We start from the raw sequence: 15,895 nt of genomic DNA, 5'->3' as shown, positions 1-15,895 counted from the left end.
AAAGTGGTCGCATTCTGTAGAGAACAATTAAAACCGTTACCGTTTTACTTATGAACACTATAAATTTGCGTTCTCAATGAAATTTAAAGTAATGCTATAAACAGGAGAGGTTCGTTTACAGAAACTTATTCTAACATTTACAGAATTAAATTAATTTAAAAAATCTTCCGTATAAAATTAATTTGAAAGGCCGGAAGACGCAACGTGGGTGACGGCCTCCAGCAAGGTGGACCGACGATCTGGTCAAGATCGCTGGTAGGCATTGGATGCGAGCAGCGCAGGGCGCAGGACCGATCGTCGTGGAGATCTTTGGAGGAGGCCTATGTCCAGCAGTGGACGTCTTCCAGGCTGCGATGATGATGATGATGATGATGTATAAAATTATAACTATGATATTATATATTATAATTATTTTTCATTCAATATTTACATTTTACATTGTTCCCTAGTACCAAAACTGTGTATAAACCTGTATATTAGGTACCAGATTTTTCCTCTTACAATTGTTGGACTTACGTTTGACTGAAAATATAACACCCAAAAAATCTTTAAAAATTGAAACTTATTCTTTATTTAATATTTTGTTTATTTTTTGTTGATCAAATTCCAAATTATATGTACAATAGTCGCAAATTTTAAATTAAAATAGGGTGTTCTTCATTTTCACCTTCTGCCAGGGTTACGGGAATGAGCGAGCAATGTTCCGCAACCCCGACAGAAATGATTAAAAACCTACCATTTCAGTTAACGAAAACTATTTCATACACTGTTACACGATCTCCCATCATCCGAAGCAATACTAACAGTTGCCAAAGTAGAGACACTTCATCAGAAATAATGCTAATTACGAGCTGAAAAGGGAACAATCTGTCAATGTGAAATTTGAAACACCCGCCATTGTTCAATGTACAACCACCGATGTAGAATAGCCATCAAAGAACGGAATGGATATATTTGGTAGTTTTGTCTAACTGTAAAATAAATGAATTTTTTTTTTTTATTATGTAGGGTAACTACTTACTGTATGTGTAGGTAGTGGTCCATTTATTCATAGGCTACGGTAATCATTTACCATCAGATGGGCCGTATGCTTGATTGCCACCAAAGTAGTATAAAAAAAAAATTAAGTAAATAAAGTACACATAAGTTTTGTATGAAGAGCTGAATTTTCAGTTGATTACTGTCGGGCAAATGATTCTAACTATATACAGAATGACGGATAATAAGTATGTATGTTTATACTGATTAGAGTAATTTTCTAAGTACATTATGTAGGTGTGTATTTATAAAAAAAATGTGTCGTAAGTATTTATATCAGCTGTCTAGTATATACGGCCTCAGGTTAGCCGATGGTCGCGGGTTCGATTCCTTGCACGGCACAAACATTTGTATTTATAAGTATGATTGTTTGTATCGGTCTGGGTATTTTCTATGTATAATGTGTATGTTTTATGAGAAAAAACATCTATGTAATTGTATCAGTTATTTAATACTCATAACACAAGCTTTAGCTATCTTAACTTGGGTCTAGATGGCGCTGTGTTAATTGTCCACGGCTATTATTATTACATTTATATTTATATACTATGATATGGACTCATAAGTGTACTCAAAACCTCAATATGCAATAGTAAAATGCAAACTTAGAACATGTAACCAAACCTCAAATGTCCATGCAATGTCTATAACTTTGAAAACAATTGCGTTTTTGAAGGCATCCATATCACCAGCTCGTATGGTCTCATTTGTATGGAAGGGACCATTCCATACAACTTTATATCCGTGTTTCTGTCATTAGCCAGCGCAGTGAAACGGTATTTATTCCGGCGACACGGAAACTAAAAGCTTAGCTTATTTTGGTTTAACACGTCTTTTAACGAGAATCTTAATTTCCCCAGTTTCACACTGATTTCAAATTTCTCTGGTATTGGATTACAACTTATTTTTAGACAATCATTAGGAGAACTCTATATATCCCGCTCGATGCTGTACAGCTGTAGAAAATGTCTTCACACGAGTCCTAATGACGTCAAGTCTTCCTTTTACGACACGAAATTGTATCTGGTAACATAAAGTAACAATAACAAATCGTTAATAAGTAAAACATATTTTATAAGAATATGAAAAACTCACAAAGCTTTCTGCTTTCAAAAATCAAACTCATAATCGGTTTATTCGTTTAGGAGATACTCTACAAAAAGATACACATGACACTTTAAACTCTTCTTGCGTCAGAGATTAATAGAATATAATAGAATAGAAAATCATTTATTCAAATAAACTTTTCTTTTTTTATTAATAAATGGTTTGCGCTTGGTCTTACCTCATCTGATGGTAAATGATGGCAAGACCTAGGATGTAGCGGGCTTACCCAGAAGACACCATAGACTTGAAGAATCCGGGGTTGAAAGGTTGAAAACTTAAGGGGTTACATGGGTTTCACGGTTTCAAAAAATCGAAAAATTTTTTTTTTGTCTTATTAAATTCTATAACATCTCTAGAATATTGTCCTAAATATTCAAGTTGAACCGACTAATAGTTTCGGAGATACAGCCTTGAAAAGGTGGACGGTCGAGGTCAGGTATAGGCTGAGGGCGCAGTAGGTAAAACGCAGCTGCAGCTCATCTATTGTTAGCTGTAATTCTTGTCCCTTTTTTTCTTTATATAAGGTAAACTACTGGAAAATATATCATTTGGTGATTTCTCGTTAAACTACGATGTTCATTTTGAGGTTATAAGTGTTTGTTGTGAATTTTATTCGATAAAAAATGCCGTTTAAAGTGTCTAGAACCCAGATAACGGAAGGTGTTCGTATCAGCATTATTATTAATTATGCACGGTATGGACCTAAAACTTGGCCCAAATTGCCATGAATATGCCCGAAATATGGATGAAAACCGGGTGACCGCAGCCGAAAAGAAATCTACCAGCGAGACTCGTGAAGCCAGGATTCGTCATAGACTGGAGCAAAAGGATGCCCTGGACAATGCAGGTGCAGCAGGTTCTCTACTTTATGGCCCAGGAATCGACGATTCAATGTAAGTTAAAAAAAAAAAAATACCCTCTTTTATTGTCTCTTAAAACTTTAAACGCGTTTTTCTCAAAACTATGTTTTCAAAGACGGTTGTCAAGATTTCTCGCGAACTGCTCAACCGATCTTGATGAAATTTTACACAGGTCTTCGAGATATCATTTACAAGGTCTTGAACGAAGGATTTTTTTTTATTTTAATTACAACTATTTTAAAAAAAAAATGTCGAGATATTTTCATCGAAATTTGCATTTTTTTTATAAAAACGTCTGCCAAAAATCCAATTTTCATTTATTTATTTTTTCCTTCGTCCAATACCTAGTTTATTGTCTTTACTAAAACACGTATTTTTTATTTTTATTTCAGATGATCCTGAAAGAAGTTCTGCTGACAACGCGGAGGCACCTTTTTTCCGAGGGACTGCCGGAAATGGCGTCGTAATGACCGCCATTTTGATATTTTTTTTTGACAATTTTGCAAAATGTTTATTAAATATGTATCTTTTAAATAAAAAAAAAATTCATTAAAATATTTCATTTTTTATATGTAAAAAAAATTATTGAAAAAAGGCCGTTTTTTGCCCGAGGAAACCCATGTAACCCCTTAATGTAAGCACTTTTGAATAGACAACATTTTTTTTTTAATCTACCGCTTATTCGGAAAGCATTAAAAAAAATCAATCTTAATAGTATATTTTTGAACAAAAATTGTTTCATACATTTTCTATATATGAATCTGTATAAATATAGAGAGTTCTAAATATTATATATAAAATTCTCGTGTCACAGTTTTCGTTCCCATGCTCCTCCGAAACGGCTTGACCGATTCTCATGAAATTTTGTGAGCGTATTGAGTAGGTCTGAGAATCGGCTAACATCTATTTTTCATCCCCCTAAATGTTAGGGGTAGTCCACCCCTAATTTTTTTTTTTTATTTTAAGGCAAAACAACGTTTGTCGGGACATTGATTATTAGATATAATTGATTTAAATGATTAAAATCAGAGGGCATTTCAAATAAAACACTTTCCTTGTTCGTATACCAAATTGTGTACACTATATCTTAAGACATTAAAATAGGAATGATAAAAGCCTGGAATACAATAAAACTGAAAGCAATGAAAGATCCCGACGGAATGTTGTTGAATGTAGAGTCTCTTGAGGACTATGAAGCAATTCCGGCCTGATTATTCTCAAGGTCGAGGCTGAGTTGGAAGCAAGTTAACATAAATTACGATAAGCTACGTCTTTAATAAAAAAAAATGGTAACCAGCGTTTGAAATTGAGCATGGTCTCGGTTGAACTGTATTTTTTTATGATAGTTAACTTAAGGACAAAATTTAAAATATTTTTTTTTATTTCAAAGAATATATTTACCTATTTTTAGATTGCTTTCGAAGAAAGTTATTTCTTAAGTTCAGTATAATTTACCGTTTAAATTTATTTATATTGCGTACAATATTTTGATTTAAAATTATTTATTAAATACTTGCAAAATTTATTAACGATTGAAGTTTATTTTTTGTGACGTCAATTTTTTTTTTTTAATAAAGAAAACAAGCTGTGCTCGCGACTTCGTTCGCGTGGAATGGACGATAAGGATTTTCCATTTCATCCCATTTTTATTTTATTTCACCCCCTTAAGGTTAAAAAGTTATACAAACTTTGAAAGTCATATTTATTTACTTTTATTCAACAGCCTTCAAGCTTCTAGTTTTAAAAATGATGATACTTCCATACAACCTTTCATCCCTTTTCAACCCTTTTTCGCATTAAAAAGTAGCGTATGTACTTTCTGTTGAGTTTCTTGCCAGTTCATCCCAATTGGATCTGTATACTGAACTGGAAGATAGAAAAAATTATTGATACAAAAACTTGAAGTTCATATGTAGCTAAAATTTCCTACATGAACCATTTTTGACAAATATTTTTTTATTTAATTTGATATGAATTTCCGGTAGCAAAGCGATATTAAATAAGAGTTCACAATATATTTCACTTAATATTCCATCAAGCTATTAGAAATCTCAAACCCTTCTAATCCAATACTAGTTAGTTAACGTGTCGCCGCGCGCCCGTAGCGTTTCGTCATCGAACGGCGCACGTCGGCCCAATCTGAGTCAGGGTTGGCAACGATATGATGATTCTAGGAGTAGAATAGTCTTCGATATAAGGTACTACGTCATCATTCTCTAGTGATTTCTTAAATTTTCGTCATTAATATACATTATTCATATTATTAACCGGGTCTTAACACGGATAATTTTACACAAGGCTTTGTACAAAAGGCTGTCTTATCGCTAAGCAATCTCCTATAGACAAATCTTCAGGTAGTCGGTGAAGATACGAGAAAAGAGTAGAAGATGCAAATAATAACACAAAATATAAATATTTCTATTCAAAAGTTTGTATCGGTCTGGGCGTTTGCTATGTATATTATGTACTAGCTGTACCCGCGACTTCATCCGCGTGGAAATTAAATTATTTTTCTAAAATATAAGTAGCCTAAGTTACTCCTTATTACATCAGCTATCTGCGAAAAAAGTCCCGTCAAAATCGGTCCAGCCATTTCAGAGATTAACCGGAACAAACAAACAGACAGACAGACAAAAATTGTAAAAAATGGTTATTTCAATATTACTTTTATTTATAAAATATATATGTATAGATAAAGATTTACCTCGACGTTTCGACTAGGTTGCACTAGCCGTAATCACAAGCTGACAAAGTCAACTATAGGTAACCTTTATTTGCCATAAAAAGACCTTATAATAATATAAATAATGTATTATTTTAATAAATGCAAGACAGTTTTTTACAAACTAATGTAATTGTTTACGTTTAACATGTTATTATTTGACGAACTCGGTGGTCTAGCGGTCTAGCACACCGCTTTACGTCCTATGGTCGAGGGTTCGATGCCTCGCACGGCACAAACATTGGTATTCATGTGTTTGATTGTTTGTATCGGTCTGGGTGTTTTCTATGTATATTATGTATGTATTTACGAAAAAAAATCTATGTATTTGTATCAGTTATTTAGTACCCATAACACTAGCTTTAGCTAGCTTGACTTGGGTCTATATGTGAAATGAATTGAGATAATAATAATAATAATAAACTTTATTGGCCTATTATATAATGTTAAACTGTTATTAAAAAATTATTTGCTTCTGTGCAAAATAAAATTGTAATAAATAAGAAATAAGAAAATCAAGAATTAAAGAGCATGATGGAAGATCGCGGAAAGTGGCAAGAGCTCCACCGACAAAATTAAATTATGAATGAATGAATGATCTATCAACCATCCCTCAAAACCTCGATCAGGTTTAAACATAGTATTAAACATACATATTTAGATTATTATGATTATTAAATTTTGTATTATTCTCTAATTTGATCATGCTGTAATGGCTTGCTGCGACCAACAACATCAGAATATTAAAAAAAAACTCTTACGTATTAAATTTTTTTTATTTATCTCACACGCCAAAATTTATGAAGGTTGACAACCCTATTCAGCGCCCTGATTGAGTTATTCCGTTTCGTTATATCCGATGTTATTGTTATTAATTACAAATTTATTGGATGGTTCGCCCACGATGCTCGTATACTGCGGGTATAGTGGTGAGCGATAGCGGACGAGATGTAAACAGGTATTACATTTCATTCAAGCAAGTGATTTGTGTCATTATCATCATCATCATCGCAGCCCGGAAGACGTCCACTGCTGGACATAGCTAGACAAGTGATTTGTGTATTGCTTTCTAATTAGAAACATTGCAATCTTTATTCTTGACTTTCTTAAAATTCAAAATTCAAATTCAAGATTTAAAAATCATTTATTTATGTAGGACATTTTAGCCGCTTATGAACGTCAAATTTTTTTTTTATTAGTAATGGGATTGCGTTTGGTTTTACCTCATCTGATGGTAAATGATAGCAAGACCTAAGATAGAAAGAAAGAAAGAAAAAAACATTTATTGTCAACCATTATTACATATACACATTCGACAATTGTACACTTTACACATATATATATATTTCTATTTTTCACTCATATACATATATACATACATACATACACACTTAGAACAATTACAATAATTCATCTTATAGGATGTAGCGCGCTTACCCAGAAGATATAAATTTTATACATATTATCATTTTTTCCCTACCGTCCAGTTCAGTATATAGATCCAATTGAGAAGAACTGGCAAGAAACTGAATTAATGTATATGTTTTTTTTTATATTTCTTATACACCGTAATATTTAGTAAGAATTAATTCAATTATAAAATTACCTAATTCTTGATCTTCTCTCATTACACATCTTTGCTTTCAAATTGTAAATGAAGCTCGTGATCCATTCCTCTATATAACTAAATGATTGTTTTTTATTATAAGTTCCTATAATAATAATAACCATGGCCAATTTACACAGCACCATCTAGTCCTATGCTAAGTAGAGCTTGTGTTATGAGTACTAGACAACTAGTATAAATACATTATTTTTTTTTAGCAAATACATACATAATATAATATAACAATAATATCTCAGGACAATTCACACAGCGTCATCTAGTCCCAAGTTAAGCAGAGTTTATTTTATGGGTACTACTAGACAACTGATATAAATACATGGATACATTTTTTTTTGTAAATAAATACATATTATACATAGAAAATAGCCAGATCGATACAAACAATCGTAGTCATGAATACAAATGTTTGAACCATGCTAGAAATCGAACCCGCGGCTACCGGAAATAATGCGGAATGCTAAACCGATAAACCACAAAAGCCTCCTTATTTCAGTCGCTATATTGTTCCGCTTCCGCTACCGCTTAACCACAAAATCCGTGCCCTTTAAAGAATTAATATAAATAACATTTTGACAAGGTTCGTGAGTGTCATACTGCAATAAATAACGTAATGGATTGTAAATCGTGTCGACCGGACGCTGTCGCGTGCGTTTTGTCGCGTCACGACAACGCGACGCGAACTTACCGCAACTAATTACGACTACTCTGATGGTATAGTGATTTTTCTCTCTCATGGATGATACTGTAATAGTGCACCATGCCTGTGAAGGATGCAGGATCCAGTGAAGGATGATAAGATGAGCATAAGGTCAAGTCAGTTAGTCCATCGTGGTACTCTACCAACGTTCTTCTGACAGGTTTTCAGTCTACTTTATATGGCAACCCTGCCAGCATTCGAAACTGGAATCTTCTGAACTTCATCCTTTCATTCACTAATACTAACGTTCTGACATGATTTCGTGAGCAGAGCAGTGTAAAAGCTAGTAAACTTGTAATTTGGTTCTCGAAGCAATATAGTTCTTATGGATGATAATGAACCCCTCCGATCGATCCCCCGTCCAATTCAGCCCATTGCAGTCCACTGCTGGACATAAACCTCTCCCAAGGCACATCACTTGGCATGATCTTCAGCCCTTCTCATCCAGTTACTACCCGAGTCAAAACCCCCTCCGATCGATACCCCGTCCAATTCAAACGGGGATCGAAATTACGACGGCCTGAGCCGAGGTTCGAACCCCTAGTGGTGCCCTCAGACTAAAGTCGTATCCGTCAGGCAGGAGTTGGCCTTCAGCCGCTCCATAAGTCCTTCCGCGGGTTTGGAGTGCACTGCACTCGCCCCCTATCGTCCGGTGAAGCTGTAAAGGCCAGCTGCGGCCAAGAGCATTAAAGTAGTCCGAAAAAAAAAAGCCTTGCGGGGCACCAGTGGAGGATGATAAGAGGAGCATGAGGTCAGGTCAGTTAGCTCATCGTGGTAACTTAACCATGAATTTATAACTATTTCCAGGGATAACCATGTGGAGGTCAACCTGACATGGTACATTAGTGTTATTAGCCCACATTACTAACCATGCCCTTCCACTCCAAAGCAATATAGTTAAGAATGTTTAAACGAATGAGTCATCGAGTACTAGCAACGTCCAGGTGACTCGAAACCACACATCCAGTTCAGCATAATCTTATGTAAATCCTAACCTTTCCGGATAGTTCGATTTTGAACGCAATCTTCTAAGGAATAAGGTTTGTAATCGTGGTATTGCGGTATGTTTCCGTATAAGCCAAATAGATTCTAAACAGACGAACAAAAAGGTACAAGCCTGGTGAATAAGGGCAGGAATATAAATCAGGCTGTCTCAAGGGATACCTCGACTATCGATTACAGTAAAATCGATTCAATCACACACTCATAGAGGCGTACACAGATTAAAACCTTATAAATTAACGTAACTATACTTATAGACTTTATTATTTAGAGTGTAGAGTGTATTATGTAATAATACTGTATACATAACATTTCTTCACTACTCGGTACGTTTTGTACGATTTACTTACGATGTTCCCGGGTTCGATTCCTCGCACGGCACTAACATTTGTATTGATGAGTATGATTGTTTGTATCGGTCTGGGTGTTGTCTGTGTATATTGTTTGCTGGAGGAATATTGCAATGTTTAATTTGTCTTAATTAAAATAAAAAAAAATATTTAGTATATATTGTACGTTGATTTTAATAGTGACGCCACGGAATGTTCGAGAAGGAGTGCAAAATTGTATATAAAATAACATCGATGTTCTCTGCCTGACGTTCGAAATTTGAATTTTTAAAATTTTATTTTTAAATAAAGTAAAGGGCTATTTGCAATTGCTATATTATATATGTATTTAAAAAATCTATTATATATTATATTTATATTAATTGTCCATTACCCATAAGCCCATAACACAAGCTCTAGCTTAGCCCTAGTGAGATTGAGACTAGAAGGCGATTTTTTTTAATTGTCTAAGGTTTTATTAAAAAGAATATCAAATCAATTATCATTGTAGGACATTGTAGCCGCTTATGAACGTCAGATTTTTTTATATTAATATTTTTTCCCTACCCTCCAGTTCAGTATACAGATCCAATTGAGAAGAACTGGCAAGAAACTAAACTTAATTTCTTTTTTTTAAAAGCCAATTTATTTAAATTGTATACTTATGTAGGAGTCTATGTCTAACATTAATTAAAAATTCTGAGCATGGACAAGTATTGCCTAATAATGAACTATTAATAAAAATCTAAATAAAAAATTGTTCTCAATTGAAGAAGCTGGTCGAAATGGATTATAGAAAGGAATAGTGTCTAAATTAAATGCACTAGATAAAGTGGTGTTGTATTATTTACGAGTGAAAGTTTCGTCAAAATTGATCCGGCCGTTATAGAGATTAGCAAGAACGAACAGACTGAAAAAAATCTTTATTTGTCTGGATTGTGGGAAGGAATAACGTCTAAATTACACGTACTAGAACGAGTGATATTATATTATTTGCGAGTGAAAGTCCCGTGAAAATCAGCCCATCCGTTTCAGAGATTAGCAAGTACAGACTGAAAAAAAATATTTTCTTTCTTTAACGAAGTTCTTTGAAGTTACCAACGGACACTTTTTTTTTATTTGTGTAGATTATTAGATTATTAGTTATTAGATTATTAGTATTCTGTGACATCAGCCCGCTTCCACTGAGGCGTAGGCATGAATTAAAGATGCGATTTGAATGTTCACAGCGCTGAAGGGTTATAAACTTGTTTTATGGGCAAACCTCTGCAAGGGGTCACATTTGTGCTTTAACCCTTTTATGTGCTGTACGAGGAAGGTGCGCTGCACGCGATGTCGATGAATCACTATGCAATGCATTTAGCGACAGTAAAAAAAACAGTCTATGCAATTATGTATACTAGTGGTCGCTCAATATAATAATAATAATAATCTCAGGACAGGTCACATAGCGCCATCTAGTTCCAAGTTAAGCTAGCTAAAGTTTGTCCGGTGTTCGCGGGTGAGCGCCGTGTCCTTACACGAATAGTGGAGGACGATCTCTCGCTGCCTAATTTAGTTCGCAGGATGGTAAGTTGCGTGGCTGGCGGTGAGCTCCTTCTGCGAGGAAGTTATCTCGCGGAAGGAGGCGGCGGAAAGGGAACGGGAGTGGGCTCGTCCCGCTTTCCTCCGCAGCAGATGAGCCAGACCTAGAGGTGGGGGCGTACCCAACTCCGCCCCCCTCTATCCCTCACTGGGGCCGGGGTGACTGCCTTGAGGGAGGCAGTCCCCCAATCTAAAGGCCCTGGAGGTGTGCGCGTGTACCCACACCTCCACAACGGAGTAGGGCGAAATAGGTCGCCCTAACCGTAAACGAGATGGGGCCTGCCCTACAACATCTACAGGGCGGGCCGTCGCCGTCGGAGCTGGGGTGGAAATGCACATGCGAATCCCCTGGCTCCGACATAGGCGCTCGTAGGTACACCGTGTGGTTTTTGGTGAGTACAAGTCTCACACACCGCCCCGCCCTGCCTCCGGCGGGGTGACGGTCCTTTGAAGATTTTCCACACGTTAAAAAAAAGCTAAAGCTTGTGTTATGGGTACTAGATGTTTTTTTGTGTGACTTTAACCGTTTACGCAGGCCACGCAGCGGAAGCACTCAAAATGAATATTTCTTGCCACATTTTTTATTGCTGCTCCGCTTCTATTGGTCGTACCGTGATGTTATATACTCTATAGCACTCGGGAATAATATACTTTTCTAGCAGTAAAATAATTTTTAAAATCGGATCAGTGAAGCGGAGATTACACCGAACAAACAAACTTTACCTCTATATAATAATATCAGTATTGATATTACAGAATAGAAGTTAATTTTATTTTATTAATGACTAGCTGTTCCCGCGACTTCATCGGCGGCTAATTATGAGGATAATTATTATTTTTGCTCATAGGTACTCCATTCCATAAAAATTGTTATCCCTTAACACGAACAAATAGTTCTGTCATAGTAGAGCTATAGTATTCATATGTAAATACACTTTAAAGTATAACAACTAACTTTTAACTCTTGTATAATGTAGTATTTATAAGTAAACCTATTAGACAGCTGATTGCAGACCTAACAATGAGTGACAGTGACAGAAATAGGTAGCGTAGCATGCAGAAACGAGAAGGAAGATGTGTAATGCTAACGCGCTGATAGCACGCGCGCCAACGTGTATCGCGGGCGACTTGTGGCGTCACGCAGTGTTACCAGTATAATAATTTTACCCTTAATTTTGGTATTTAAAATGTAATGTTAGGATATAGGTGGTAAATAAAATGTTAGTCTGGCAATCAATTACATGCAACACTGGTATCAAAATTGTCAGCACCAAAGTGACATTCGTTAAATAGTGTGATCCATTTTTAACTGGTAGATAAGTAATTTATGAAATGATAAAATTAACTATACATATAAATACAATTGAAGTGTGTCTGTTTGTAATTACAAATTAAAAGCTTTTCACTAATGCATACGAAACTATATATATTTGGTCTTACTAATTAATCTCTGAAATGGCTATACCGAATGATTTTCATCGCATTAAAAAAAATATTAAACTCTACACGGAAAAAAATTGCCAGTAACAGCTAGTTGAAAATAAAATATTACTACAATTTTTTCGTTTTAAGCTTTTACTTCGAAGATAACAATATAAAAACAACAAATTTTATATTGAAACATATATTTTTTATCGAATTAGGTAAAATAATGTATATATATATACAGTAAACAGTCGAGTCCTAGGAACTCAATATCATCTTTGATGTTTAGTTTAAATCACAGTGAATACGATCATGTTCAGAACGGTAAGTTATTTATTAATTCTCATCATCATCATCTATTACTAATATCACTGCTAGACCAATGTCTTCCACCTTAATTTTGTAGTGAAGAGTACCCGAGACCATAAGTCTTTATCCTTTTTTCTTCCTTTCATCATATCCGTTGGAAGATCTCGGGAGAGTTACACTGCGTAGGAATCACCTATAACTAATACCACTAGACCAATGTCTTCCACCTTAATTTTGTAGTGAGGAGTAACCGCGACCACAAGTCTTTATGCCTTTCGTTTCCGTTGGAAGATCTCAGGAGTTTCGCTGCGTAGGAAATTTGATCAAAAGTAAATCTTACTAAAGGAATGTTTAAGAACTCTTATCTTTAAAATATTCATAAAATCTTTAAAAAGTAATGAGAAACAAACTGTTATAGTAAATAAGGTGATAGTGATGATCTTTGTAGTGTTTCCTCTCAAATTCTCATTTAAGTTCTGTCGATCGTTTTAATCTAAAATTAACACAGTCTCATCAATATCTATTTCTTCTTTAGGCTGGATCATCGTGGAAGAACCGGGCCTAAGATGCTGATATTCATATGACGATGTAGAAGACATTGGACTATTACATGCTATGGTCTGCTCAAATGTCAAAGCTTCCTCTTCTGCCCGAGAAACAGATTCGAAAATTTCTCTCTGTACTCTTAATTGTAAATATTTGGGAAGCTCTTTAGTTTTCCGACATAGACTAGAAAATAATTCAGTTATCGCATCATTATCGAAACGGTTCGCCTCCACCGCTTCTTGTCTCGTTTGTTGCCTTTCCTTCCGTCTGAGTTCACGTCTTTTAACTCTTTCTATTTGTATCGTATTCTCAATGTTCTCAGTGTTGAATCGTGTCAGTAGTTTCTCAGTATTTAGGTTCTCCAATGTCGGTAGAGCGGGTATTACCCGATTACACGTAACTATAGGTTCTGTATCAAGGTTTATTTCAAATTCTGGTGTAAAATTTTTGTTTGAATGTTGTTTCTCCTTTCTCTCCGGCAATGGTAGCAAGAACTCCATTAAATGTTCATATTTCCACCGACCATGAACAGGGAGTCCTCTTTCAATTGTAATTTTTCTACGTCGCAATGCTTCTCTGTAGCAGTCACGCAACCTTTTCCATTGTAATTTCGCTTCACTGGCTGAAAATGTAAATTATATCAACCGTTGAGAATGAAAGAATATGCAGTACTCATGATTTTATTTTAGTAAAAGAAATAAGCACCAATTGTGGTAAAAAATGTAATAAAGGGCCTTTCATATATTTTTCACAATCAGGACAAAGTGTGACAAGTGATGGGAGGAGTGGAACTTGTATGGTAAACTGTGACAAGGGCAGAATTTATAAATGGACCCTAAAAAGAAAGTTCAAAAACTAAAACATAATTATTGAAAAATAACACTTTAGATAGTACGGCTAAGATAATTTGCTGACTAGTAAAGTGATGTAGTTATTAGTTTTAGGGCACAATGAGAGTGGCATGTGCCAGTTTATACAAATGTCCCTAAATTAAAAAATATATATATAAATATCACTCCATACCAGGTTTAGTAATTTTTAGTGAATGATTTTTCAGTAGTCGAATATTCATTTTTAAACTTTCTTTTATTTATTCATTTTAGGATTATAATTTGTATTTTGTGGAAATTTGAAAATACATACAATATTTGATTCACATGCAAGCAAAGCTAAGAGCAATATCTCCTAATATTGTCAAATATTCTATAAGCCCATTCATAGGATGGCACGGCAATATTAATAAATTGTTTTATATTCTATGACAGAATAAGGCGCCATAAACAAATTTTAAGGTGACATATATTAGATGACCATAAACACGCTTCTAAGAATACCTCATTTGCCAAATTATGATGAGTACTTTAGAAGTTATGGCAAAACAGATGAACTAACTTATAACCCTTTTTGCTTTGCCGTGGTCGGGTAAAAATACCATGGAATCAGGAAGCACATAAAAGCAAACAAAGTTACGACAAGCACAGCCAGTATTATGGAATCTATATAAATAAGTACAGAGGTAAGGTAAGGTTCTAAGGTACATATATACTTACCACCAGGAAGGCCAGTTGCCTTGGCGACTTTCTGCCAATACCCATTTTTCTGGCTAAAATCTTTGAAAGTCGCGTCGTTAACGTCCCACAAGTTTGGGTATTTCTTTACAGTTTCAATAAATACATCCATTTCACGATTATTTTACTTTAAGATACGAAAATAACAAGTATATACCTCCAATGTTCGATACACACTGACGGGAAATGAAACAGCTACGGTGAGGGGCAGGGGAGGTGCGGGGCGGTGTGGGGCGAGGTTACACGTGTACGCCAGGTGGACCTTGCACGTAAGCAACCTTGGTAGCCGTGTGGCGCGTGACGTCACCGTCACAGATTAAAAGGCCAGACGGTACTTGTCTTATTAACAAATGCATACCTAAACGCGTTGGAGACTATTGTAAATTTTATTGAATGAAACGTTGAGTTCATTTAAATTGCAAATTTTATGACTCTATTCTTTTGCTTTCATTATATACTTTGCAGTATGTATGGATTATTTTCACGCTTTTTTTCCGCGATACATCTATTATGGAGCTGTATAATTTCCATAATATTTACAAGTGGTTTCCGTCGGCTTTGCCCAGGTGCTCAAAGTTTTATGAGTTATGTGTGTGTATATATATGCTTTTATTTTTAATGTCACATTATAAAGAAATAAAAATAGAAAAGTGTTCAAAAAATAAAAAAAATTTTAGAGGTGCACAACCCTTATCACTTGAGGGTATGATAGATAAAATAGATAGTAGCCGATTCTCAGAACTACTAAAAAGGAAATAAAATTTCATGAAAACGATGAAGGCGTTTCGGACGAGTCTGATAACTTATATTAATCTGTGTAGAGTTTATTTTACTTATCTACAATTTATAACATCTTTTTAAATTCTTGACCTATCTATGTATATGCATGTATGTATCTCCGTATAATAAACACGTACTTTTCATGTACAATAATTAAATAAAGCTGTCTTGTACACGCATTCCTTTGCCTCACACTGTCAAAAAAGTATTCATAATATTTTTAAAAAGTAATGACTAACGTTTAAAAACGCGGGAACTATCGAATGTCGATGTTATCAAGATCGATGTATTTACTGTGGAA

At 34.9% G+C, this 15,895-nt stretch overlaps 1 protein-coding gene across 1 annotated transcript; it reads right to left on the bottom strand.

The window, feature by feature from the left end:
- Nucleotides 1–13,125: 13,125 nt before the first annotated feature.
- Nucleotides 13,126–14,977, bottom strand: LOC131845678 (uncharacterized). The gene is made up of 2 exons (XM_059194768.1): nucleotides 14,797–14,977; nucleotides 13,126–13,868 (listed from the first exon to the last, which is right to left on the bottom strand). Exons 1-2 carry the CDS (start codon nucleotides 14,924–14,926, stop codon nucleotides 13,189–13,191), a joined length of 810 nt encoding a protein of 269 aa, XP_059050751.1. The 5' UTR covers nucleotides 14,927–14,977; the 3' UTR covers nucleotides 13,126–13,188.
- Nucleotides 14,978–15,895: the final 918 nt, after the last annotated feature.

The sequence above is a fragment of the Achroia grisella genome, unplaced genomic scaffold, assembly GCF_030625045.1.
Source record: "Achroia grisella isolate CSIRO2021 unplaced genomic scaffold, CSIRO_AGI_Agris_v1 utg478, whole genome shotgun sequence".
Classification (NCBI taxonomy): Eukaryota; Metazoa; Arthropoda; class Insecta; order Lepidoptera; family Pyralidae; genus Achroia; species Achroia grisella.
The sequence above is the reverse complement of the archived record's forward strand: the minus strand, read 5'-3'. Positions and strand labels throughout refer to the sequence as shown.

What these genes read in the sequence shown, in the direction of transcription:
- LOC131845678 (XM_059194768.1), bottom strand. Translation starts at nt 14,926, where the DNA reads ATGGATGTATTTATTGAAACTGTAAAGAAATACCCAAACTTGTGGGAC. An exon ending in GGCAACTGGCCTTCCTGGTG is followed by an intron (nt 13,869 to 14,796) that starts GTAAGTATATAT and finishes TTACATTTTCAG; the next exon opens with CCAGTGAAGCGAAATTACAA.